We start from the raw sequence: 27235 nt of genomic DNA on the forward strand, positions 1-27235 counted from the left end.
GAAAAATTAACATTTTGGAAATGTTAATCTTAAAATTTTCTTCAAAATTCTGTGATCAAAACTTAGGAAGAGCTAGGTCAAACAAATCCAAACCATTGTCTCTACTGCAGAATTTCTCATGGTTTTAATATGCAAGTATGTTTTAACATGCTAATGTAAGTCATAAATCTTCTAAGATAATCTATTATCAGCATTCTGGAAAAGAGTTTGGGAAACTACTGCTACAATCAACACAGCCAACTTTACTGGTATACAGAATTATCTTTGAAACCTTAGTAGTCAGCTTGGTTCAGGTACATAATCCTTTAAAAGAGAGAACATCAAAGTTAGAATGTGGCCTAACAGCTTCAAGCCAAATCAACTACTACATAGTTTGGCAACATTGCTCATTTTTTACCAAACAAGACTTAATTCCCCATAACACAAGGAAATTATAGAGCATACCTAGCTTTTTCTGAAATTAGAAGGGTAATAATTAAGGCTTTTTGTAGCTCTACATTGTTTTACCTAACAAAATTCAGACCCCGTATAACAAGGAAAGGGAAGGGAAGAAAAGACCACAGAAAAACCAGTTTCCACATAAAACCTGTGCATTGGTTAATGGTAGTGAGTCATCCTGGTGGGCCTGCGCATCACTGCCAGCTTTCCAATATGGAAAAGCTAAATTGTAACTCTATCACTAAGTGATAAATTATCATCACATACTATTTCACCCCTAAGTATATCTGCCTGTCTCCTACTTAGTCATCTCTTAATATTCAACAACTGAAATTGTTTACTGCTCAGTGATCTATTAATCATTCCAGAGTTTTCAAAAAATCTGAGCTAGAGACAGCCACACAGCAGTTGTGTTCATCGTATAAACAAACCAGAGCTGCAGATCTGTCCCTGGCCAAATAGTCTACGAGACACCTATTCAGCTGCTTCTTTGGAATAACTAGATAGAGTTATTCACCAAGCCATTCTCAACAAAACCAAGAGTTATACTAGACAAAGGAAATAACTATGTAATTACAAAGCAACAGGAATTAACATCCAAATTTAAACTAAGCTAAGATTCTCAAACACTTGCCCTACAAAGAAAACACATTAATATCATACCTACTTAAAGTGAACAGTAACTTCTTTTTTATATAGAAAGCTGGAATTAATGGATTTTATTTTTTTAATTTTTATCTTTTGTTGTTATGTTAGTCACCATACAGTACATCATTAGTTTTTGATGTAGTGTTCCATGATTCATTGTTTGCGTATAACACCCAGTGCTCCATGCAATACGTGCCCTCCTGAATACCCATCAGCAGGCTAACCCATCCCCCCACCCAACAGTAACTTTAAAAGAACAAATTTTTGCCCTCTGCTCTGAAGGAATGCTTCCACCCAATCAAAGTCTATTTCAAAGTCTACGTAGGACACATCTCCAATTGAGGGGGGGGGAAATGAAATAAAATATGATATATCCACTTATTATGAAGAAAGTTGTAGAAAAAAGGAAAAAAAATCTTAAAACTGGGAGAGTAAATTTCAAAATATTGGTGTTAGGAATTTTTTTTTTTAGTAATAATTAAGTCACGTCTTAACTAGTCATAACTACTGAAAGCAAATGTGACAATATAACAAATTATTTTAAGGCACAGCTATATCAATTAAAATGTTTTGAGTAGTGACTTGTGTATAAGAACATGGTTGATTCTGATAAGCAAAATCCCCAAAGAATTCAAATCAGTTAATGCCATTAAAGAAACAAATAGGATCAAGAAAGAAAAGAGATTAGAAAAAACCACTGGAAATAGTATTCAATATTAACCTACTGAATTTTATTTTAGCTAACATCTGCAAAAATAAGAATGCCTTTAAGAATAAAAAACTACCAAAAGTGTATAGACTGACAACTTGAAAAATGCCTTCCATACTGACAGCAGTATTTTCCAAACCATTCTGAAAATACGGACAAATATTCACAAAATTCAACATAGATCATTTGAAGATTTACAGGATGTAAAGCAGATGAAATGAAAGCATCATGAGCTTTTACCTTAGAAAAATGCAAAATTGCATACATTGGGATTTCATCTTTCAGTAGCCTTCATATTTGTCAAAATGCAATTATTAAAAGAAATTCTTAGTTCATAATTAAGGCTCACATGTGCAAATACATATTTGTTCTATTATATCTACATTTGTAAAATTTCACAAACAGTACTATTAATTGCACCATCAATGCTACATATTAACGTTTTCCTCCTCTTCCTTAGTAAAAAGGTTTAACTTAATTACCATCTGAAAGTTTATATTGTAACTCGCTACCTAGTTACAACAGAAGAGTCAACTATTGCTGAGTCCATTTTTTAAAGAGGGTTTACAACAGAAACCTCCAATGCCAGGACCATAATTAATACTAGAGGAAAAACTACGCTAGAAAAATTGACACTGAAAAATAGAGAGGAACACTTTTCAGTCATTTTAACATACAAAGGCTTATGTGGTTGAACTGGAAAACCCTGTATTTAATGAAAAATAATTCTTCAAACAAGATTTGCATTTTTTTCTAGTAAAACTTCTATTTCCTCTCCTACCCCTCCCCCCAAAAAAGTCGGAATAGGAAAAAAGAATAGTCACTTTTAATACTAACAAAATGGAAAAGGACAAAATGACAAGGTTAACTAGAGCTGAGACACAAGATCAGCACCACTATTCTCTATAGTTACACAATTTTTCAACCCACATTTTTCACCGAATCCACATCCCACCCTACATCGTGCTTTACATATCCTCCTCCCCCCCCCCCGCCCCCAACCCGCTCCATTTATGACGGCGATCATCTTCCCAGCAGGTATGTGAACTCAACACCATTTCCAGCAGACAATCCACTGGAAATGTCTCAGAAGTGACTGGGTCAGGGAATTAGGAAATGATCGAGAAAGTGAGAAGTAAAACAAATATAAGTTTTAGGAAAGGGAGGACGGAGGGTGTCCTACAGCGGGGTATAGGGTGCGGGTGAGGGGTGGGGAGGTGGGAGGAGCCCTGGGTCGAGAGCAAAGGGTCTCGAAAGAGTCAGCGGCAAGCTCCACAAGGAGAGGTGTAAAGGAAAAAAATAAATTAGGCAGTTTTTAGCCCGAAGAAGGGGACTCCCTGGTCGACGGCGGGAGGCGGGGCGCTCAGGAGGCCGGGGCGGGGGCGCAGGAACTCACCACCTGGTAGCGGCCAGTCCCTGGCTGGTGGTGATCCATCCTGCCCAGCTCGGGATCCGGCTTCCGAGCGGGCGAGTCGTCTCGGTGCTCGACCCCCTCGTCCACCCCCGTCGCCGACGTCGTTGCCGCAGCGCCCCTTCCGCCTCTGTTTCTGCCGCCGCGGTCGCCCGGCCGGGCCGCTTCACTTCCTGTCGCTCCCGCAGCAGCCGCGGAATCCTCCGCGTCGGCCACCGCGCAGTGAAGCCCCAGAACGCCGCGCGCGCTACTGAGCATGCTCGGAATGGTTGCGCATGCTCGTTGGGTCCTCAGGCGTCCCATTCGCGTCGCAAGAAAGGGAGGTTGGGCTGGGTGGGAGGGGATGGAAAAGTAAGAGAAGTCCGGGGAACTGCCTAGGTTGTCGGGAGTGGGCGGTGGCAAAGGGAACGGAAAAAAAATATCACCGTCCTTGATAGATCTTTTCTATTGGACGGGTTTCGAGCAAGCACAGGCGGGTACGCAGTCACACTACGCAGAGACCAGAGTGGAGGAGAAAGGGAACGCATACCTAGAACACCTGAGGTCGGGTCACCACGCATTTACTCAACACGTCTTCTTATTAGTCACCCAGCATAGGACAATGCAGGGAGATCCGTCTCTAGGACGTTCCTATAACGCGCATTCAAAATCACTAGTGAGGTAAGGGATATCTTTTTAAATATTGTTTTGTCCCCCTCTTGGTAGTATGAGATTTAAGAATCTAACGGACTCTTCAACCATACTCTTAATATCTCGCCAAGGAAGGAGGCCTCTAGAGAGCCCTAGGTTACTGGAAGGATACAAGAATATAATGAAGTAAGGTAGGACCGTTTTGTCATCATACTCAAATAATTCCGAAGGATTTAACAGTAAAGAATCACTTTGTGTACTAAGTGTCTGGTTAACCACACGTGACCTACTATGTGTGAGTATCTCCAAAGGCCACAAAGAATGTTTTTCTAGGGAGTAGAAGAGTATGATGGGACAAAATAAAGTACCTTTTAACCCAAAGACCCGCTTTCTATGCCCTGAAAACTATGATCCCACATAATCTGGCCCAGCTATCTCTTTTACTTTACTTCCTTCCTGAATCTCCAAAGGACATTCCTGGAATGAAAAAGGCCACTGAATGAGCCTGATTAGCTAGTTAAAATAGCAAAAATACAATAAAGACAAACTCATTGAGAGATCATCACCAAAAAAATTTAAGCCTTCTTGGCAATTTTATTCAAAGCATTGACTAGTTCTTCCTATTTTTACCATCCTGACACATCTAGTGGTAGAGAGCATGAATAGGCTAACAATAAAAAGAGACAATATCATACTTAAATATCTTTAAACTTGTTTTCTTTTGATCTAAGTTCATGTATTTTAGATTCGAAGATGATGAAATAGGACATTTTATTGTATTATTGTACAAGAGGTCACCCTCACAATTTCACCCCAAATGGTATCATCTTTCATGGTCAAAACAACAGAAAGTATCAGCAAAATGAAATTAGATTCCTACGTCACTTATGGCCTATACTACTCCTTTAGAACTTAATTTTATATGTGCTTGTGTTTTCATCAACCATTCATATGTCCATTTGTTGTTTCTCAAATACACTACTGCTCAGGGCAGAGGCCATTTTTTACACCTAACACACCCAGATCAATACTGAGAACTGAGAACATAATGGTAAAACCTTAAAGACCTGACCAAAAGTAGACATCCTGAATCCTGTTAGGGTGACAGATTCTTTCAATTTTACCCTCCTCCCAAGTTCTGTGAACATTTTGCTAATCTAGAGAGCAAATGACAAAATTCAATGGGAGAGCACTTTTTCAGTGAAGAAGAGGAAGAGAAAGAGGGGAAGGAAGTAGAATAATAACTAATGGATATTGAATCCTTCCCAAGCCAGGGGCTGCATATATCATTTTATCCTCACAATATCTCCTTGCTGTAGGCACGACTATAATCCCTGTTTAACAAATCAGTAAGTAAGGCATCAAGAGGTTCAGGAACTTGTCCAAAGCCAAATCACTAGCAAGTGGTCACACACTCCAGAGTCTCCTCTATATTAAGCACTATGTTATAATATACCCTAAAAAAAAAAAAAAAAAAAAAAGATGCATCACAAAGAGCCAATCTGACTTCGTTCAGTCTACCTTCTTGATCTATATGAAATAAATGATTCTTTCTCATTATCCCCAAAAGAGCCACACTGAGCTCCTTTTGCCCATTTTACAACTAAGCCAGTGTGACCTGTAGTAGGCCATCACAAAGGAGGCCCTGAGTTGTCCCACTAAGAGCAATGTATTTGGGGTGAAATGGGAATACCAATATTCTCATCCTTTTAGAGGCCTTAAGCAACATCCGATATATTCAACCCCTAAACTTACTGGAAGTGGTGACAACTCTAGTTACCTAAGAAATTGGTGGTAGTGTACCTCTAGAAACTACTTCAAGTGCAATTTTAGAATTTTAATGCATTTCACTAACACCTCTTGTTCTGGCCTAATCAATTTTAATCTCCAAATACACAGCCACCCATAATTTCACGAGTGCCACGTTGCAGTACTGGGGCAGCCATGGAGATAAACCACCTGGATTCCCCATCCAGAAAACACTCTGACCAGGTGCAAGGAGTGTGATTAACCAACAACCTCCAGCTGTTAGCTATGTCGGGGTTTCCTTGAGTTTTCAACCTGAGGTCGTGTTATTTTCAGCGTGGCATCGGGTCATTGACTGGTGGTGGTACAGGTTCAGCCACTTTTGCCTGACACTGACCCTTTTAAGGGGCAATCTTTGCTTCAGAACTCCCTGCTAAACTGGCAGAACCTTCGTTAGCTCTGCAATATGTTGTAATGAGTCTCCCTGCCCGATCTTTTTTCCTTTCACAGATGTTAACTCCCTCATAAATCTCTTGCACTCATAACTTCATAGCAGCATCTGCTTTCTGGAGAACCCAAACTAGACAAGTGCCAAAATGTAAAGCGATAAAACACTGTTCATATCAAAATTGTGTGAAATCACTACAAAGGTCCTTTCACATAATTGATGTTTCACCTCCAGAATAACCCCCAGTACCCTCCATTGTTCCCATTTTCTCATGTGGACATAATGTCTTCCCACTCAGAATGACTTTGATGTTCTGTAGAGTGATGCTATCGAGTCACGGGGACCCCTTTTCCTGGGACATACTTCCCACTGGAATCCCTCCTACCTTCCCAGAAGCAGAGTCGTTCCCGCCAGAAGTAAACTGATTTCTTATCACCCTCCATAGTCTCCTCTCAGCTCGAATCGGGTATGCTAAACTCCATATACATGTGCCAAGATTGTTTGTTGATATTCCCACCAATTAAAGAGCAGTGGACAGACATGCCATGGCCTGCAAATGGCTTTCTACACAGGCCTAAATCACAGGTAGGCAAATGCTCCAAATCTTCCTTAATTCTTCAGTGATTTTTAGTGTTTTATCACTTCCCCTACAACATAGAACATACAACATAGAACTACTCCTCAAGTAGCTGCTGATGGTTGGTGTGACCATAGATCCTAATAGTTCATTGTATTTGGAATATGTATGACTTTGCATATTTATCTAGAGAATGATTAAAAGAGGTAAAATTGCATTCTCTGTTTGAAGATTTCCATCTCTACCTAATAAAAATTCACTAGCCATTATTTTCTGTACACTAAATTCTAAACTAGGTTTTAGAAAATACAAGAAATTATTGTCACTTTGGTAAATGAAAATAAGCATAATTATTACTCCAACGTTTTATCTCTGTTACCATGTATATGGATCTTTTAAGCTGTTTGGAGGCTTGGACCTCAATTTAGCTTCACATAGTGTTCCTTATTTAACTGTTTCTGAAATTCCTGTCATCTGTTCAGCTCTGTATTTTAGAAAGAAAATCTAAGTGAGCAATTTGACAATCAGGTATCTACTTCCTTTCTTCTCTTTATTCTCATACACTATGTTGGAAGAACCTAAAATACAGCTAATGTTTTTTATCAGTCAGTGTTCAACCTAAGAAAAAGAACCAGTAGAAGATATATATTAAGAGATTTGTTGCAAGGAATTGGCTTACACTGTTGTCAGGGCTGGCTAAGCCTTCAAAATCCATAGTACAGGCCACTGGAACTCTGGAAGAGTTCTAGAAGCTGCTGTCTTCTTCTTCAGGGAAGCCCCAGTTCTGCTCTTGACCTTTCAACAGATTAAATGAAGTCCACCCAGATTATACAAGATAATCTCCTTTACTTAAAGTCAACTGATTTGGACTTTGATCATAATATCTACAAGATACCTTCACAGCAACGCCTAGATTAGTGTTTGAGTGAATAATTGGAGCTATAGCCTAACCAAGTTAACACAGAAAACTGAATATCACATGTTTATTTAAATACTACAAGCTGGGGGCATCTGGATGGCTCAGTCATTAAGTGTCTGCCTTAGGCTCAGGTCATGGTCCCAGCATCCTGGGATCGAGCCCGGCATCAGGCTCCCTGCTCTGCAGGAAGCCTGCTTCTCCCTCACCCACTCCCCCTGCTTATGTTCCCTCTCTTGCTGTGTCTCTCTCTGTCAAATAAATAAAATCTTTAAATAAATAAATAAATACTACAAGCTGAAGGGATATCGGACAGGGAGACGAACCATGAGAGACTCTGGACTCTGAGAAACAAACTGAGGGTTCTAGAGGGGAGGGGGGTAGGGGGGATGGGTTAGCCTGGTGATGGGTATTAAAGAGGGCACGTATTGAATGGAGCACTGGGTGTTTCACACAAACAGTGAATCATGGAACACTACATCAAAAACTAATGATGTAATGTATGGTGATTAACATAATAAAATAAAATTAAAAAAATAAAAAAATAAATACTACAAGCTGAAATTGTCTCTATACAATAAAGGATAAAGAGAGAGAGAGAAACCAAAGAGAGAAAAGTTCCAGAGAGTTAGCTTAGAGATTAAAATAAATTTCCATATTAAGTATTTCCTATCAGCCTTAGTTTATATATGTACTATTATATATGGAGGCATCACCAGGCAGCAATTAGAAAATATCTGAATTCTGATAAGCTGTCCTAACACTATTTTTATTTAGCACTTTCATTTTTTGTTTAGTCATGAGCAACAAATATGAGCAAATCAACAGCCGTTTTGCCTTAGGGATTACTTACTTCAAATTGGGCTAAGTCATAAGTTATTAAAATGTTCTTTGCTTCACCTTGAGTACAGAAGGCTGTTCTCTGACCATATTAAAGCAGGACTTTATGTGGTTTTTTTTTTTTTTGTCTCCTGTTTTGTCTGCAAGCCTGATAATCACTTTCATCATAGAAGAGCAAGGCAGGCCCTGAGTATATTGCCTATTATGACAGGTTTCTCTTGACTAACTAATGCAAGATCATTGTGTAAGAAGACAAATACTATTTGTGTGTGCATGTGGGTGTGGGTGTGTGTATAAAATACGAGGAGAGAAAAATGTCTTCTATATATCAAGGTATTCTTAACAGGTTAAACATTGCCTGCTCTCTTTCTTCCATAACAGGAACCAGGCCTCATTTGTTAAATCATCTGAATGCTCCTTCACAATTAACAACATAGTACAACATTAGCAATAAGGTTTCCATATGATAAAGTTGCCTGGTTTCAGTACTGAGGATAAAGGGCATTCAAGATCTGAAGGGACAAAATGGTGACAGGATTCAGACGGAGTGACTCACAAGATGCTGCCTTTCCAGAACAAGAAGAAATTCATACCCATTTCCTGACCTTAAGATTCAAATAGGGGAAAAAAAAAAAACCGAATGGCCTAACAGAGCCAAAGTAAGCCAAGATAATGAAAAAGGGGAGTTCCTTTTGTATCTGCTAGATATTATAGAAAAAATAAACTATTTATACTATCCTACTTTATCTGTCAATAATGTGTAAAGTTCCCATGAAATGTCTATAAGTTCTGCTTATGAAGAATGATCACTGAGAAATCTGGCATGATTTCCACAATAAAGGTAAAGACGTCAAGCTCAAATCTTCTTTATCCAGTATTTTAGTCTGTTTGGACTGCTATAACAAAATACCATAGATTGGGTGGCTTATAAACAGAAATTTATTTCTCGGGGCGCCCGGTGGCTCAGTTGGTTAGACGCCTGCCTTCACCTCGGGTCGTGATCTCAGGGTCCTGGGATCGAGCCCCACGTTGGGCTCTCTGCTCAGCGGGGAGTCTGCTTCTCCCTCTGCCTTTCCCCTTGGCTTGTGCTCTCTCGCGGGCGCACTCCCTCTCTCTCAAATAAAATAAAATCTTAAAAAAAAAAAGAAAAATTTATTTCTCACAGCTCTCAAGGCTGGAAGGCCAAAATCAGGATGCTAGCACGGTTGGGTTCTAGTGAGGGCCCCCTTGCAGGTTTCAGACTGCCAGCTTCTCACTGGATGCCAGCCTCTCCCATGGCAGAAGGGGCCCTGAGGGCTCTATCTAGGGACTCTTTTATAATAGCATTAATCCCATGCCTCTGGACCTAATCACCTCCCCAAGATCCACCACCTAACACCATCAAATTGGGCATTAGATTTTCAATATTTGAGTTTGGGGGGGAGGAGAGCACAAACATTCAGATAATAGCATTCAGGTACTGACATTTAAAAACAAAACAATAAAGTTACAAAAACACACGTGGACATACAAATATAGCACATAGAGTAGAAAATCAAATTGAGTATTTTTGGTTTGAAGGAACAGATGATTTGGCTCACTCACAGGCAGGCCACTGCAATTTCCTTAGAACCCAAATGTCTGGAAAAGAGAGAAATGTGTGTTTTCATGGATTCATAAAACTTTAGCATTTCAGGGGACCTTCCTAGTCACCTATTCCCAAACCTTCATTTTGGATATATGGAAACTGATGCTCAGAGAGGTAAATGCAGCCTTCAAGTGAATATCTGTGAAACTACCACCCCACTTCCAGCTTGGTTCAAATGTGGTAATTCATAAAACAATAAAAAATACTCCATTGACTGTTCCTACCACATCCAACAAGAGACAGCCCTCCGAAACAGTACTAGTAAAAATAAATACAGAACTTCAACACATCATGAACTCAACATGTCAACATTTCTTTTGGAAGAAATATTATAGTCAAATGCATTGCCACCAAACAGGGTAAATTCTAAGATCGTTGCTAATTCTCTCAGGGGTTGCTGCTTCAGAAAAAGTAAAACAACTACTTTTGTTTGTTTTTTAAATTTTTTTATTTTATAAACATATATTAAATATTGTTTTCTCTCTTGTGTTTTTTTCCTTCTTTTTTTTTTCAAACCCTCGTGTTGAGGGCTGACTTTCAATAGATTGCAGTGAGGGAGCTACTTTGCTAAGTACGAAAACCCGACCCAGAAGCAGGTCGTCTAAAAATTGGTTTAGCACCAGGTTCCCTATGAACGTCTACTTTTTAAAATGCAATAGGGCGCCTGGGTGGCTCAGTTGGTTAAGCAACTGCCTTTGGCTCAGGTCATGATCCTGGAGTCCCGGGATCGAGTCCCACATCGGGCTCCCTGCTCAACTGGGGGTCTGCTTCTCCCTCTGACCCTCTTCCCTCTCGTGCTCTCTGTCTCTCATTCTCTCTCTCTCAAATAAATAAATAAAATCTTTAAAAAAAAATAAAAATAAAAAAAATAAATAAATAAAATAAAATGCAATAAATGAGCCTTCCCAAAAGATAATCCTTGAAAATACAATAAATACCTGACATTAGTTATATACATGCAAGCTTAAAAACCAAACAATCCCAACCCCATACATGCATGTCTATTCAGATAAGATTGGGATATAATATGACCTAACCACATAAAGTGAACAGGATGCCGGCTCTCAGCGCAGCCCCAACCCTTTGACCATGATTCCTGGAAACAAGACAGTTGCACATACATACAATAGTTACATATGACCATTTACATTTAAATTAATACTAAAAATTTGGTTCCTCGGTGACACTAGCCAAAAGTGTGTAGGGGCTATTGTGTTGGACAGAGCAAATAAAGAACATTTGCATCATCACAGAACATTCCATTGGCCATCATTGCTCAAGCAAAGATTCTCTTACTATTCACCTTAAATTATCCTCCTTCTTTGACGTCCTGGATTATCCACATAATTTTGTAACAGCTTTGGTCCCAACTCTGCATGTTAGCAATGTGGCTCCTGAGCAAGTCATTTAACTGCTGAGCTGGTTTGCTCATCTTAAAATATCCAAATACTAATTCCTTCCCTATCTGTCTCAGTGGTTGTTGTGAAGCTCAAATGAAATGTAACCATACAAATATAAAGTAAAATTAATCCTGGAGGTTCTTCTCCATTTAGTCACCGCAGAAAAAAAGTGATGTTTAACACCTTGTATAGTTAAAATGTGGCATAAATATAATTTAGAGACGACGGAGATTAGCTCAAAGAACCCAGAAGCTGGTTAGGTCTCCTAACTTGGCCACATCATATTTTTCTTAGGCTAAGTGTCTGGGATTATGTTCTGCATGAGTCATTGTAAAATAAATAAAAGACTCCAATGTGTGTAACCATAGATAATACGTCAGTTGTTTATCTAGAAGTAAAACTATTCCATAGTATATTTGTCAATCATTATAATTATGGTAATGATAGCTAACATTTATTAAATGCTGCCAGCCATTTTGCTAAGTGCATCCTATATATTATCTCCCTATATTTCACAACATATGGAATAAGTACTATTGTTACTGCCATTTTATATATCAGAAAACTGATACCTAGAGTCTTAAGAAATTTACCAAAGGTCACAAACAATTGAGGAAAAAGGGATCTTCTGGGGTTTTTTTTTCCCCCACTTTAACAACTTTTTATTGAAATACACATACTTTAGTAAGTATGCAATTCATAAGTGTACAGCTCAAAGATTTTTCATAAACCGAACAAATCCATGCCACCAGCACCCATATTAAGAAACAGAATATTTCTGGGACACCTGGGTGGCTCAGTCAGTTAAGCGTCTGCCTTCGGCTCAGGTCATGATCCCAGGGTCCTGGTATTGAGCCCTGCATCAGGCTCCCTGCTCCGTGGGAAGCCTGCTTCTCCCTCTGCCTGCCACTCCCCCTGCTTGTGCCCCCTCTCTCTTTCTGACACATGAATTAAATAAAAACCTTTAAAATTAAAAATTAAAAAAAAGAAAAAGAATATTTCCAGAACCTCAGAAAAACCCTTGGCCCAATTCCTGTCTCTTCTCCCATACAAAGAGTAACTAAAATCCTGACTTTAAATACCAAAAATTAGTTTTAGCTAATTTATAGTTTTGACTTTATATACATGGAATCATACTATACGTACTCTTTTGAGTCTGATTTTTTTGCTTAACTTTATACTTGTAAGACTTATTCATATAGCTGCGTGTAGTTGTAGCTAATTCATTTTTGTTGCTGTATAGTACTCCAATGCAGGAATATACCCTACTTCATTTACCTGTTTTACTGAATAAATACAGCTGATTGACAGGTTGTTTCTAATTTGGAGCTTGTATTAGTTTCCTAGAGCTGCCATACAAAGTATCACAAACTGAGTGGCTTGAGTAACAGAAATTTATTATCTCATGTTCTGGAGGATAGAAGTCTGAGACCAAGAGTCAGCAGGGTTGGTTCCTTTGGAGGGATGTGAGGAAGAACCTGTTCATGCCTTTCCCTTAGCTACTGGTGGTGGTCTGGCAGTCTCTGGGATTCCTTGCCTTGTAGAAGCATTACCCTCCTCTCAGCCTTCATCTTTACGTAGCATTCTCTTCGTGTGTGTGTGTCCAAAATTTCCCCTTCTAAAAGGTCATTGGTCAGATTAGGGCTACACCCTACTGTGACCTCACTTTAATAACATCTGTAATGACCCTATTTCTAAATAAGGCCACAGTCTGAGATACTAGGGGTTAGGACCTTAACATATAAATTGGGGGGAGGGGAGGCATAATTTAACCCATAATAAGGCTATTATGACCAACACTACTAAGAATATTCTTATACATGTTTGGTTGAATATATGTACTTATTTCTGATGAGTATATTCTTATAAGCGGATATGGTAGATTTTAGAGTGAATATATATATTCAGCTTGAGCAGGTAACTGCCAGTTTTCCAAAACGGTTATACCAATTTTCCCTCCTCTCATCCTTCTCATCAGCATGTGAGAATTCTAGTTGAGCCACAGCCTCAGAAACATTTGGTATTGTGCCTTTTTTATTTAAGCCATTATGATGGGAATGTAGTTATATCTCATTGTGATTTCTCTTTTATAGATTTTTTTTTAGATTTTATTTATTTGACAGAGAGACACACAGCGAGAGAGGGAACACAAGCAGAGGGAGTGGGAGAGGGAGAAGCAGGCTTCCTGCTGAGCAGGGAGCCCGATGCGGGGCTCGATCCCAGGACCCTGGGATCATGACCTGAGCTGAAGGCAGACGCTTCACGACTGAGCCACCCAGGCGCCCCATCATTGTGATTTCAATTTGGATTTCTCTGATGATTAATAAAGTTGAACTCCTTTTTGATATCTTTATTGACCATCTGGAGATCATTTCGCTAATCATTTGCTTATTTTTCAATTGAATTACCTGCATTTGTCTTGGCTTTGCAATAACTCATTATTTTTCCAGAAATAATGGGTCTTTTATATATATCCCTTTTCACTCAGAGTTAGGAACTTGGCTTCGGGCAAGTGGACAGATGTAGGTGATTTGCTTCACTTTCTGCATGCTTCTCCTATGCATGTGTTTAAAATGCTAAAGATAGAAGGTGAAAAAAATCATACCCTAAAATAGGGACAAGAGGAAAAAACTGGTGCAAAACTATCCATCAGCATCTGATCTATTGAATTTTTTTTTTTAATCTGACCTTTAGTTTCAGAGAATGAGAGTGTGCATGTTTGTCTTTGTATCAGACTGTCTATCTCTCTGTCCTTTTTAACATTCCTTTCAAAAGGCTTTAGCCACTTGGCCGGCCCACTTCCCTTTTTCACAGTTTTTTCTCTGGGCTTACTACCCCTGCCTTCAAGCTCCGGCTGCAGAGAAAGATAGGATGTATGTGTCTGCTTTCAGTGCCTAATACGGAACCTTGCATAAAGTAGGCCCTCATTATTGATTTGTTGACTACAACTGATCGAAGCCTCCACTTGATTGCTATGCAATGGATGCATAGTAGTACCCATTCATAGAATGTTGTCTTGTTTTTTAAGAATTTTTAATATCAACAAAAGATATTCCAAGAGGTAACCAAAAATGCCATACTTTGTAAATGAGGTTTAGGAAATCTCTAATATTTCTCCATGAAAATTTCCCTGATTTATCCTAAATGTAAAAAGAGCTAGGTCTGACCACTTAAATGGCCTCTCACTAATGATCTCCTTCCCACTTTCATTTATTATTACAGTTAGAGTCTCAGGATTCTCAACCTTGTATTGGCTCTATAATGGGCTATAGGCCCACTGAAGAGTTTTCATAAGTTACTTTTTATTATGGTAAATATACATAACATAAAATTTACCATTTTAACTATTTTTAAGGGTACAGTTTATTGGCACTGATACTTTTGCATTGTTGTGCAACCATCACTACTCTTCATGTCCAGAACTTTTCCATCATCCCAAACTGAAACTCTGCATCCATGAAATTCTAACTCCCCACTCCCCTCTCCTCCTAGCTCCTAGAGACCACTACTCTACTCTCTGTCTCTATGAATGTGACTATTGTAAGTACCTCATATAAGTAGAATCATATAATATTCATCCTTTTGTGTCTGGCTTATTTCACTTAGCAAAATGTCCTCAGGTGTATCTGTGTTGTAGAATGTATCAGAAGTTCATTCCTTTTTTAAAGACTGAATAATATTTCACTGAATGTGTATATCACATATCATGTTATTTATCCATTCACTTATCAGTGGACATTTGGGTTGTTTCCACCTAATTTATTTTATTTAACCTTCACAATTACTAGCCCTGGCAGGCCTGAATGGGAAAACTGACTGTCACTTACATAGCAACTGACTCTGGCCAAGTTGAATTTTCTCTTTGCATATTAATTTCCCCACTTGTAAAATGGAAATGAAATTACCCACCTTACTGGAGGAAAAATTTAATAAGATAACAAAATACCTAGTGTAGTGCCTGTCGTATAATTGGTATTAAGTAAAGGGTAGCTAGTAACATAATGATTCATGTTGATAGTAAACAATTCAAGAGTCTGTTCCATACCTCTCAGAAGTCCAGACTAATGTATTCAATGTATCCCCTGCTTTATGAAAAAGTCATCTCAGGTTGTATACATATGGCATATCCAAAAGGTATTTTTGGCTTCTAAAATATTCAAATCACCAAAGGAAAACAAGAATCATTTGTGAAACATGTATTTCTTTATTCTACTCACAATCTATTCGCCAACATCAGAGAGGTTAAAATGTCACTGCAAAGAGTTCAGTTTTAAGGAGTATCAATGATTTGTCTCTTCAGGGAAAAAAAAGTTTCATTTTGTTTTTCTGACAAATAAATAAAATCATACCTTCAAGGAATATGGAATTAATAACTTATTAGTAATAAAAAGCATCTTCAGACTCAACTAAGACTAATTCTCGGAGTGAGCATCTGGGAAAATATACAGCCAAACTATTCAGACAAATTTTTATGAACTTTTATAACAACCTAGTTTTAGATTGTCTCTGATATAAAATGTTAATTTAAGCCATAAAGAAGTTTTAAATATACTTTATAATTATAATAGCTAAAGTTTTATAATAAACATTTTTCTTATTTTAGAAATATGAACATATAAAAAAGATAGAGAAAAGATTTATTTCTGGTCTCTTTTCCTGAACACAGTTTTTTTATTTTTATTTTTATTTTTTTTTAAATTTTTTTTTTTTTTTTTTTAAGATTTTATTTATTTGCGAGAGAGAGAATGAGAGACAGAGAGCATGAGAGGGAGGAGGGTCAGAGGGAGAAGCAGACTCCCTGCTGAGCAGGGAGCCTGATGTGGGACTCGATCCCGGGACTCCAGGATCACGACCTGAGCCGAAGGCAGTCGCTTAACCAACTGAGCCACCCAGGCGCCCCAGTGAACACAGTTTTTTTAGGGGGTAGGGGAGAGTAAACATAGTGAATGATTCTCTATATTCAATTTTATATCCTTTTTCACTAGACCTTATAATGTAATACCTTACATAGGGTTTTTTCCAAAGTGACGAGAAACTAAATTTACTAACACATTTTTAACAACTAATTAATCATTCTTTCTTAATCCTTTTCCAGGCAAATTACTTCAAGAGAGGAAATACAAAAAGCGATTAAGAATGTGGATTTAAGCCAAATTTGTGGGTTCAAATCCCTGTCTCACCAGTTGCTAGCATTAACTTGAGTAAGTAATTTCCTCTCTTTGTCTCAGTTTCTTGAAGCATGGGAATATTAATAGTGTACCTAACCTGAGAGGGTTGGTGTAAGTATTAAATGTGTTAATCTGTAACACATTAAATACACATGAAATTATTAGTGCATATTTGCTTTGCTAAATACTGAAATCTTAAAACAGGATAGATATAATAACTAAATTTAAAATCTGCAATATTATTTATAGATAACTTATTTATAATACCTTCTATTTAAATTTTAACATCTATAAAGTTTTTCAGGTCAAGTAGTAAGACTTCTAATCACCAATTTTTAATATATGGAGGACTAAGTTTGTGATTTTATTTTTCACTTGTCAAAGGGATATACATCTTCACTGAAAAATGTAATTTCTCAGATCTAATGAAAAGTGCTTAAAAATACAAGTGAAAATCAATAAAATATAAATTTCCATTTCCCAGTCCCACTAGCCACTTGGTTATACCAGCCAGCTCAATATCCATATGTGGCTGGTGGCTCCAATATTGGACGGAGCTGATATAGAACATTTCCATCATTGCAGAAAGTTCTATTGGACAGAGTTGTACTATGGCTTTCGACATATGTGGCTGGTGGCTCCAATATTGGACGGAGCTGATATAGAACATTTCCATCATTGCAGAAAGTTCTATTGGACAGAGTTGTACTATGGCTTTCGGCAGAAAGTGGCATGTTTGGATTATGCATCAATTCATGAGTAATATGCTTTTGCCTCCATTTTATTTAAATAAATTATTCAATTTTTAGTAATTAGAAATTTGTTCTAATATAATACAAGCTTAATATCATTTCAGAACTGGATCAATCATCTATGGTAAGGATCAAATGCAAGAAAAGCATTATGTGAGTGAGTGTCATACAAATGTTTTATTTCACATTTTTTTCTGCAGTAAGTGAAAACCTACACTCACCATCTTAATAAATTTTACCTTTTTAAATACTTAATAGATTAAACTCTGCTTAAAACAAACCTTTTGATGAAAAACTACAATTTGCTCAGAAGTAGAAAGACTAATGTAATAAATCTCCCTGGATTCATCACCTAGTTTCAACAATTATCAATTAATGACCAAGCTTTATCTATAACCTACCTTCTTTCACCCCCAGTCTCCACTGGATTATTTTGAAGCAAATATCAGACATTATTTCATTTTGTCTGTAAACGTTTTAGTATGTATCTCTACAAGATAAGAGCTCTTTTTGTTTGTTTGGGTTTTCTTTAAGTTTTATTGAGATATAATTGACATCCAGCACTGTGTACGTTTAAGGTGTAAAGCATAATGCCTTGACTTACACATATTGTGAAATGATGACCACAGTAAGTAAGAATTCTTTTTTAAACAAAATCAAAATATCCATTGTCATAGCTAAAACAAAAACCCCTAATAATAATTCTTAATATTAGCAAATATAGATAATATTAACCCCCCCCCAAAAAAAAAACAGTTGCCTTTTTGGACTTTAACACTAAATTTCAAGGTTGGGAAGCATACATGATATTGTCACCAATTCAAGGTGACCGATTATTTGGTGTCAGACACATTAGAGATCAATATTCAGGAAATGAGAGCAGTATGTTTTATCTATTATTTTGCTAACAACTAAAAAAGCTTCATAAACATATTTAAAAATAACTGTAGGCAATCCAATTATTTAAAAATAGGCCAAATAATCCTAATAATAAAAACAAGTTACTCTGTTGCCTGGGTGGCTCAGTCGTTAAGCGTCTGCCTTTGGCTCAGGTCATGATCCCAGGGTCCAGGGATCGAGTCCCGTGTGGGGCTCCTTGCTCCGCGGGAAGGCTGCTTCTCCCTCTCCCTCTGCCTGCCGCTCTGCCTACTTGTGCTCACTCTCTATCTCTCTGTCAAATAAATAAATAAATAAATAAACCTTTAACAAAAAATACAAGTTACTACCTCACACCACTTAGGACACTATTATCAAAAACAAACAAAAAGGAAACAGGAAATAAGTATTGGGAGAGAACTTAGAACCCTTCCGCACTACTGGTGGGAATGTAAAATGGTAGAGCCACTGTGGAAAGCAGTGTGACAATTCTTTAAAAAGTAAAAAATAGAATTACTATATGATCCAGCAATTCCACTTCTGGTTATTCACTCAAAAGAACCGAAAGCAGAATCTTAAAGAGATATTTGTATGCCCATGTTCATAGCAGCATTATTCAAAACAGCTAAAATATGGAAGCAACCCAAATGTCCATGGACAGACGGACAGATAAGCAAAATGTAGTACATACATACAACGGCATATCATTCAGCCTTAAAAAGAAAGGAAATTCTGACCCCTGTTACAACACGGATGAACGTTGAGCATATTGCGCTAAGTGAAATAGGCCTGTCGCAAAAAGGCACATACCATATGATTCCATTTATATAAGGTACTTAAAGTAGTCAAAATCGTAGAGACAGAAAGTAGAATGGTGGTTTCCAGAGGCTGAGGGAAGGGCGTAGTGGGAAGTTATTGTTTAATGGAATAGAGCTTCAGTTTTGCAAGACGAAAAGACTTCTGGAGATGGGTGGTGGTGACGATTACACAACAATATGAATGGACTTAATACCAGTGAGCTGTGCATTTAAAAATGGTAAGATGGTAAATTTTATGTTATGTATTTTACCACAATAAAAAAATTGGGGGGAAAAAAGCAAATTAACACACTACACTATACTACTTGCAACAGAAGACAAACTGTACATAAAAAGTGAAACAAAAGAGATTAATATTTTGTACATGTGTCTGTAAATCTAGCATACATAAATACAGCAGTGATCCCTGTATATCCTGAAGAAGAACAATATTATTCGTATAGGAACTCAGTGTTGCTTGGAGATTTTATAATTTCTAGTTAATGTGGAGGAAATGATTAATTAGAAAAAATATGAAGAAAACATAAAAAGCTGATGATATATGTCTGCATTGTATATAAGGAAATAAGTTGTTTCACTCAGCTAACCCATTCTACTCACAGGCAGAAGTAAGAGAGATGGACTTAAATGTTTGAACTATTTAGCACAGATTCGGATACAGGGACAACTAGACAAAACATACTAGTCATTAGAATTGAGGTTACTAGGGCACCTGGGTGGCTCACTCGTTGGGCATCTGCCTTCGGCTCAGGTCATGATCCCAGGGTCCTGGGATCGAGCCCCGCATCGGGCTCCCTGCTCTGAGGGAAACCTGCTTCTCCCTCTCCCGCTCCCCCTGCTTGTGTTCCCTTTCTAGCTGTCTTTCTGTGTCAAATAAATAAATAAAATCTTAAAAAAAAAAAAAAAAGATTTGAGGTTACTAGTTAGGTTTGGCAGATGCACTAAGAAAGGAGTTTGGGGTTTTATGGTAAAGAGAAAGAAAAACAAAAGAAAGACCAAAGAATCAAGGACACAGGAAAACAAAACAAAACAAAATAGCAAACATAGCTGAATATGGACTCAGTTGGTTCTGATGAAGTGTATGTGTACATCTGAGTTATATTTAATTTGTAAAATTTTGTTAATCTTCAGTAATTATAAATTGGACTATGTGAATTCTGAGATCCTGTTCCTTTCTTTTTAAAAAAGATTTTATTTATTTGAGAGAGAGAGAGGGAGGGAGGGAGGGAGGGAGGGCATGTGTATGTGCAAGCAGAATAGTGGGAAGGAGGGGCAAGGGAGAGAGAATCTTCAAGCAGACTCCATGCTGAGTGGGGAGCCGGAAACTGGGCCCATCCCACAACCCTGAGATCGTGACCCAAGCCAAAATCACGAGTCGGGCACTCAACTGACTGAGCCACCCAGGTGCCCCAGATCCTGTTTCTTTCTAAGTATAATATTCTAAGTTTCAATGCCCTTTAAAATTTAACTTGCATTCTAACACTTCTTCCTCCAAGAAATAACTCATTGGCTTTTTAATACTTTTTAATTCAATCATTCAGGCATTCTTTCTTTGATGGAGTACCTACAACAATATCATCTGATGTTTGGTATATAATGAGGTCACAAAAATGAATCCAATACCTTGTTTGCCCTCAAGGAGCTCGCTATCAATATAGCAAGGGTAGAGAGGTATACAGATAATTCCCTCATCTTAAAGGATAAGGAGGCATGAGGTTAAGAAGTGGCTAAAGGTGGGCGCCTGGGTGGCTCAGATGGTTAAGCTTCTGCCTTCGGCTCAGGTAATGATCCCAGGGTCCTGGGATCGAGTCCCACATCGGGCTCCCTGCTCAGCGGGGAGCCTGTTTCTCCCTGTGCTTCTCTCTCTCTATCTCTTATGAATAAATAAATAAAATCTTTAATAAATAAAATCTTTAAAAAAAAAAAGAAAAAAGAAGTGGCTAAAGGTGTTCCAGGTGAGAGGAGCTTTGAAGGTGCACAAGAAAAACCTGAGAAAGGAGACTGAGCAGTGCCTGGAGAAACTGCAGTAGTTAAGTATTCTTGGGGAGAAGGGTGGTGAGTGATTGGGCTGCGTGATTAGGAGTGGCCACATAATTAAGAACTCTGGTAGGCTAAGGAACTTGGATTTTATCCTGAAGGCAAGGGAAAGTCAGTTAAGGACTCAAATTAGAAATGTGATGAGATAAAATTTGAATTTACAATTAATCTGAGGATGAGGTGCATGTGTATTCAGATTCGGGGCATGTAGGAAACTGAAAAAGAGCTACAGTAATCCTGGCAGGAGTCATGGTCACCTGGAACAATGCCAGGACAGCAGGCTCTCAGAGGCAGGAATGAAACCCGAATACCTCAGAGATATTCAGGAGGCAGGACTGGCTAGATACCGTGAGGGTCTCACCCCAGGATTTAGTAGGTCTGTGGAAATATCTTGAAGCCAATAGTTTAATAAAATTTTCCAGGTATGCTGCTCATTAGTCAGGTGTGGGACATACTGGCTCAGACTGCTTCTCAGAGGATTTGTGTGTCCAAAAAAGAGAGAGAGAGAGAGAAGATAGAGGATGGCAATTAGAAGGCCCTGGGGAGCTTTGGTGAAAGATCAAAGAGCCACGACTGTTCACATGTCAAAGAAAGAAAAGCCACAGGGAGGGAGCAGCTAGGGAGCCAAGATCTTGGAATCCATCTCACAGAGGAAAGATTGAACTGAAGGAGGATCTCAGTTCTGAGTTAGGAACTAAAGGAGAAAGGATAGGAACATAGACCCAAATAGTTGGGGAGAGAAGGATAGGGACAGGATTAAAGGAATTCTACTATGTATCCTCCCCTAATCTCCCAGCGCTTTTCCTCAGTGAAGCAGCCAGGACCTTTTCTGAAAAGGCTAAGGTGCATAAGGAGGATGGCAAGAATCACATAGAGGATGAGAGGCGGCTCGTGGGAGACACAGAAATGTGCCGCGGCCTCTCAGAAAGCACTATCAAGGGAAGAAACTGTGTGTTTGTACTGGTACCAATGAGCACACTGTGATTTTCTTCCCATAGAGTTGCCAGATTTAGCAAATAAAAATACAAGATCCCCATCTAAATTTGAATTTCAAATAAAAAATGGGTAATTTTTTAGGATAAGTATATGTCTTATACAATAGTCGGGACGAACTTAAGCTACAAATTTATTCATTAGTTATTTGAAATACAAATTTAACTTGGCAACCTGTATATTATCTGGCAACCCTATATGAGAACTAAAAAAATCAGGTGTGAGCATTAATGCCTAATACTTAAAGTTAAGGTTGAAGTTTACTATAAGAATCCTCTTAATTCATTAATATTTATTTTATTTGCAAGCATGACTCACTGTCAGTAGCAGACAGATCCACAAACACATGCTCATAATGTGGCAACAACCACAGACTGGTTAGCTGTGACTATTGAGCTGCTTCTTTCCTACCTGTGGCATTTCCAGAAACATCCACCTTCACCTCTGACTTCAAGAATTAGCGTTTCTTAGTGAACCATCTGTTAGGTTTTTGTTATCCATATATGATAAAAATGTAATAATTTCTCTCACACAACCCTAAACCAGTTAACCTGATATTAGCTAAGAGTAGAGTAACTAACTGTCTCAGTTTGCCCAAAACTGAAGGTTTCCCAGGACTTGATATTTTCAGCTTTAACACTGGGAAAATCCCAGGCAAACCAGGATGGTTGGTCATCTGCCTTGTCCATGGTAGATCCTTTAGTTTTTTATTTTCATTTTTTTAAGGATTTTATTTATTTATTGGACAGAGAGAGACACAGCGAGAGAAGGAACACAAGCAGGGGGAGTGGGAGAGGGAGAAGCAGGCTTCCCGAGGAGCAAGAAGCCCGATGCGGGACCCGATCCCAGGACCCTGGGATCATCCTGAGCCAAAGGCAGACGCTTAACGACTGAGCCACCCAGGCGCCCCATGGTAGATCCTTTAAACCAGTGATGTCTTTACGTTGACTATTAAGCTTTAGTTCTCAAAGAATGATTATAATTTTTCTCCCCAAAGAGCCTCTTCACTACTTAAATTCTCTCTCTTTTATATAAAAGGTAAGAATGTACTTTAAAAAGAGTAGATTTTTTTTTTTAAACATTTTATGTCATATCACATCTTAGTTCTTAGAATATTCTCACTGGAAAAGTCTGTCAATTATAAGATCATATATTTTCTAGGCTAATTGTTAGTGATGCCATTTTTAAATGATTGAGTTAAGGAGAGAGTTGATCCTTCACCAGCTGACTTTATCCCTTTAAATACCAATTTGGAGATATCCTATGATCCATGAACAATACAGAATGACAAAATACATGTATGTATCTGCATATATTTGTAACCTGAAAGCAAAATACAAACAACTGGTGACCTGTCTTACTTACTCTTAGAACTCAAAAATCTTAGTTTTGTACCTTGAAGTGAATTACCCTCACACAAACTTTATAACAAAATACTCATTCTAGTGGCTCAAGCATGTCTTTACCACAGGAGAAGAAACAAACAACATAATTTGGGAGTTGTGCTTAGATCAATTAAAACCTTCATCATGATGGCAATGTTTGGGTCCTGATTTACAGTTATGAGAGAGGCTAGCTGCTAAACAAATACTGATTTTCTTCTTCTTACTTAATAACAAAACTTTGATTTTATTCCAGGTAGCAATATGAACAGCTAAAAGACTCCTTTTCACAGCCTCCACTGCAGCTAGACATGAAATTCAGAAAGGCCCCTTAAGAGAGGACAGCCAGCTTGCACGAAGCCTTTTTTACTTTCTCTTCTTTGTCTTGTTTCTTGCCTGGAACTCAAACAAGGTGGCTGGAGTTTCAGCAGTCATCTTGGACCATGAGGAAACTTTGCAGAAAAAAGCCCTGGTTACAAAAGGCACAGTAGGAATATAGGAACAGGCTGAGTCTCTGATGACTTTGGCACTGCCCTGTGAAATGTAGGCCAGCCATCCCCAAACTTCTTTTACCTGAGAGACAGTTAAAGATCCCGTTTTGTTGTTTGCCAAAGGTAAATCTCAACAGATACAACTGTTAATTGTGAATGTAAATAAAGATGAGGTGTTCTTGGATTAGTTTATAACAGTAAAACGTATTGTTTACTGTCTGTCAATTTCTGAAATACTTTCTAAATATTATCTTATTTAATCCTCATAAAGATTTATGAAGTAGGTATTGTATATACTCTATTCTTCATATAAAGACACTTAGCTCAGAAATGTTAAGGAACTTCCTCAGGGTCACAAACTAGAAAGTGGTAATATTGGAACTCAAACCCAGAAAGGCTGCCATGACTGCCCTGGTTCTAAACTTCTCAAAGGTGAAAACAAATATAATCCCAGGGACAGAAAGCAAAGAAAATTTTATAATTTTAATAGATCAATCATTCATCTGTGAAATTATGAGTGTTCATTATGAACTTTGCTCTTTAATAGAAGCTGATACATAGAAATAAGACACACATCCTGTCTTTATTTTTTTTTTAATAATTTTTTTTTTTTAAGATTTTATTTATTTGTCAGAGAGATAGAGAGCACAATCGGGGGAGTGGCAGGCAGAGGGAGAGGGAGAAGCAGGCTCCCCGCTGAGCAGCGAGCCTGTTGTGGAACTCGATCCCAGGACTCTGGGATCATGACCTGAGCCGAAGGCAGTCGCTTAACCGACTGAGCCACCCAAGTGCCCCACATCCTGTCTCTAAAGCTCCTGGTTTACGGTGAAAGAATCTACCAGAAATCCTTATGAATCTGCTTAATAATCCTGAGGACATTATGAAACAGAAGGTCTTCCATCAGAATCCTCGCAATCCTTATCAGTCCTCTCCTCATCTTTAGCTACAGGCAGCGCTATTGACTGATGATGCAATACTGGATTCTAGTGGACTCTGTTCACATCCATAGTCATCACTGATTTGTGTATGTATTTCCATGATTTTCTGACAGATGGCAGTAAAATGTCTTGAGAGTGTCTTTTTTCCTAACTTGCACAAGTGTACTATTTGGGCTAGCGGAAAGAGTGGTTATGTGCTCCTCTATTCTGGGCACCCTAACTTGTGATCTCCCACCCAAAGCACCCCACAGCACCCCCACAGCCCTAGGCCCCATCATATCCTAACCTTAACCTAACAGGCTATGTCCCAGACAGCTTCCAATGTCCTGGAATTAAACCTCTCCTCACCATTCAAAGTCTTGATATCATTCAGTGGTCAAGGCAAGGAAGTCCATAAACTAAGTTACGACAAAAATGGAAATTAGTCTTTCTTCTTTGTTTTCTCTCTTATTAAGACACACTTGAACACTAAAAAGTCTTAATTCATAGAACTCTGTGTGTGTGTGTGTGTGTGTGTGTGTGTGTGTATGAGTGAGGAGGGGAAAGAAAGGGGAAAGGGAGAAAGTTTAGTAAAGTAATAGCAGTACTAAAAAAAAAATATAGTACTCTTATTATAATCCCTTGCTCATCTCCATCTCATTCCCCAGGTGAAACTCTTTGAAATACTTAACACTTTTCTCTGGTACTTACCTTCATATTTCTAAACAATCTGCTGATACTGGTATGTCTTCTTTAATTAATTTCAAATTTATTTATTAATATCCTATTATGATAAATGAGGATTTACATCTCTTATACCACCAATCCCACTTTCCTTATATCTGCCACTCTCCCAGGTGCCTGGGTGGCTCAGTTGGTTGAGTGGCTAACTTTGGATTTTGGCTCAGGTCATGATCGCAGGGTCATGGGATCCAGCCCCAAGTCACGCTCCGTGCTCAGCACAGAGTCTGCCTGTCCCTCTCCCTCTTCTCCTCCTCCTGCGCACTCTCTCTCTCTCTCAAGTAAATAAATAAAATCTTTAAAAAAAATCTGCTACTCCCACAAGATAATTATACCACAAGTTTTGATTAAATCAATATCCAGTGTTTACATTTTTACGGCTGTGTAAATGTTGACGCTTCAGAGTCATATTCTTTCCTGTAAAACGTTGTTTTTCCTAGCATTCACTGCCTCATTTTGTCATTTCTTAACATTAGTAACTGCTTCATTTCTCAATTTCTCATGAGAAATTTTTAAACATCAAATATTATTTTTTTGAGTGTTCAAACATATCAAATAATCTATGAATTCTATTTGTCCCCAGAGGAAGACTCTCCACCATCCTCCTGCTCCAATCTTGATTGACTTATTATTGGGTTTGTTGTCCAGCTGTCACTTGGGGTGTCCTTTTGCTATTATTACTCTGGGACTTTGCTTTGCCTCCTCCCTGTGTTGGATCCCTTTCTCACTGTCATGTCTACTCCCTTATGTGCTGGAGTACATTCTCCAGTAGTTTCCTACAAAAGTCATATGTTTGAATGCCCACATGTCTACAGATTTTTTATTTACCTTCATACTTGACCCTTAATTTGTCTATGTGAAAATCATTGTCTCACAAACATTTGAAGAATCCTTTCACGGTCCTTTAGGATGCTAAATTACTGCTAATGAGTCTGATTCTTTCATCCCTGATGTTCTGAAATTTCATGACTATATGCCTTCGTATGGATCTTTTCTCATTTATTCTGCTGATAATCAATGGGGTCCTTTCAATCTGAAGACTAGTAGCCTCAGTTCCAGGAAATTTTCTTGTTCTCTTTTTCTGGAACTCCTCTTTCTTCAGATGTTCTCCTAGATCAAGGCTTAGGATCTATTACTTTCTTTACTAAGGTCTTTTTCTTTGTCCTTTTGTCCTTTTTTTCCGGGAGATTTTCTTAACTTTATCTTTCATCTCTATTATCAGAGATTTTGTCTATTATACTGTTCATTTCTTTTTTTTTTTTGTAAAGATTTTATTTTTATTTATTTGACAGGGAGAGACACAGTGAGAGAGGGAACACAAGCAGAGGGAGTGAGAGAGGGACAAGCAGGCTTCCCACTGAGCAGGGAGCCCGATGTGGGACTAGATCCCAGGACCCTGGGATCATGGCCTGAGCCGAAGGCAGACCCTTAACAACTGAGCCACCCAGGCACCCATATTGTTCATTTCTAAGAGCTCTTCTTTGCCATTTTTCACTTCATCCTGCTTTTTGTTTGTTTGGTTTTTAGAGAAGCAGTATCGTGAGGGAGGTTAGGTATGCACCAGGATATTATTATTTAGGGATCAGTTCAGGAAAAAATGGTTGGAAGCCTTTGGAGAATTATGAGAAAATAATGCATTAACCCACTTTCTAAGATCACCAGGAATGATT

General features: G+C 38.3%; 1 protein-coding gene and 1 long non-coding RNA gene across 4 annotated transcripts in view; one reads left to right on the forward strand and one right to left on the reverse strand.

Annotated features, from left to right (window-relative positions):
• Positions 1-3524, reverse strand: part of NDFIP2 (Nedd4 family interacting protein 2) — a 67603-nt gene extending 64079 nt beyond the window's left edge. The window contains exon 1 of the mRNA XM_078070202.1: positions 3192-3524. Coding sequence (XP_077926328.1) covers positions 3192-3509 — 318 coding nt within the window. The 5' untranslated portion in view covers positions 3510-3524. The remainder of the gene's footprint in view (positions 1-3191) is intronic.
• LOC144381563 (uncharacterized) overlaps positions 1-27235 on the forward strand; it is a 625721-nt gene that overhangs the window by 321020 nt on the left and 277466 nt on the right. The window lies entirely within an intron of this gene.

The sequence above is a fragment of the Halichoerus grypus genome, chromosome 4, assembly GCF_964656455.1.
Source record: "Halichoerus grypus chromosome 4, mHalGry1.hap1.1, whole genome shotgun sequence".
Lineage (NCBI taxonomy): Eukaryota > Metazoa > Chordata > Mammalia > Carnivora > Phocidae > Halichoerus > Halichoerus grypus.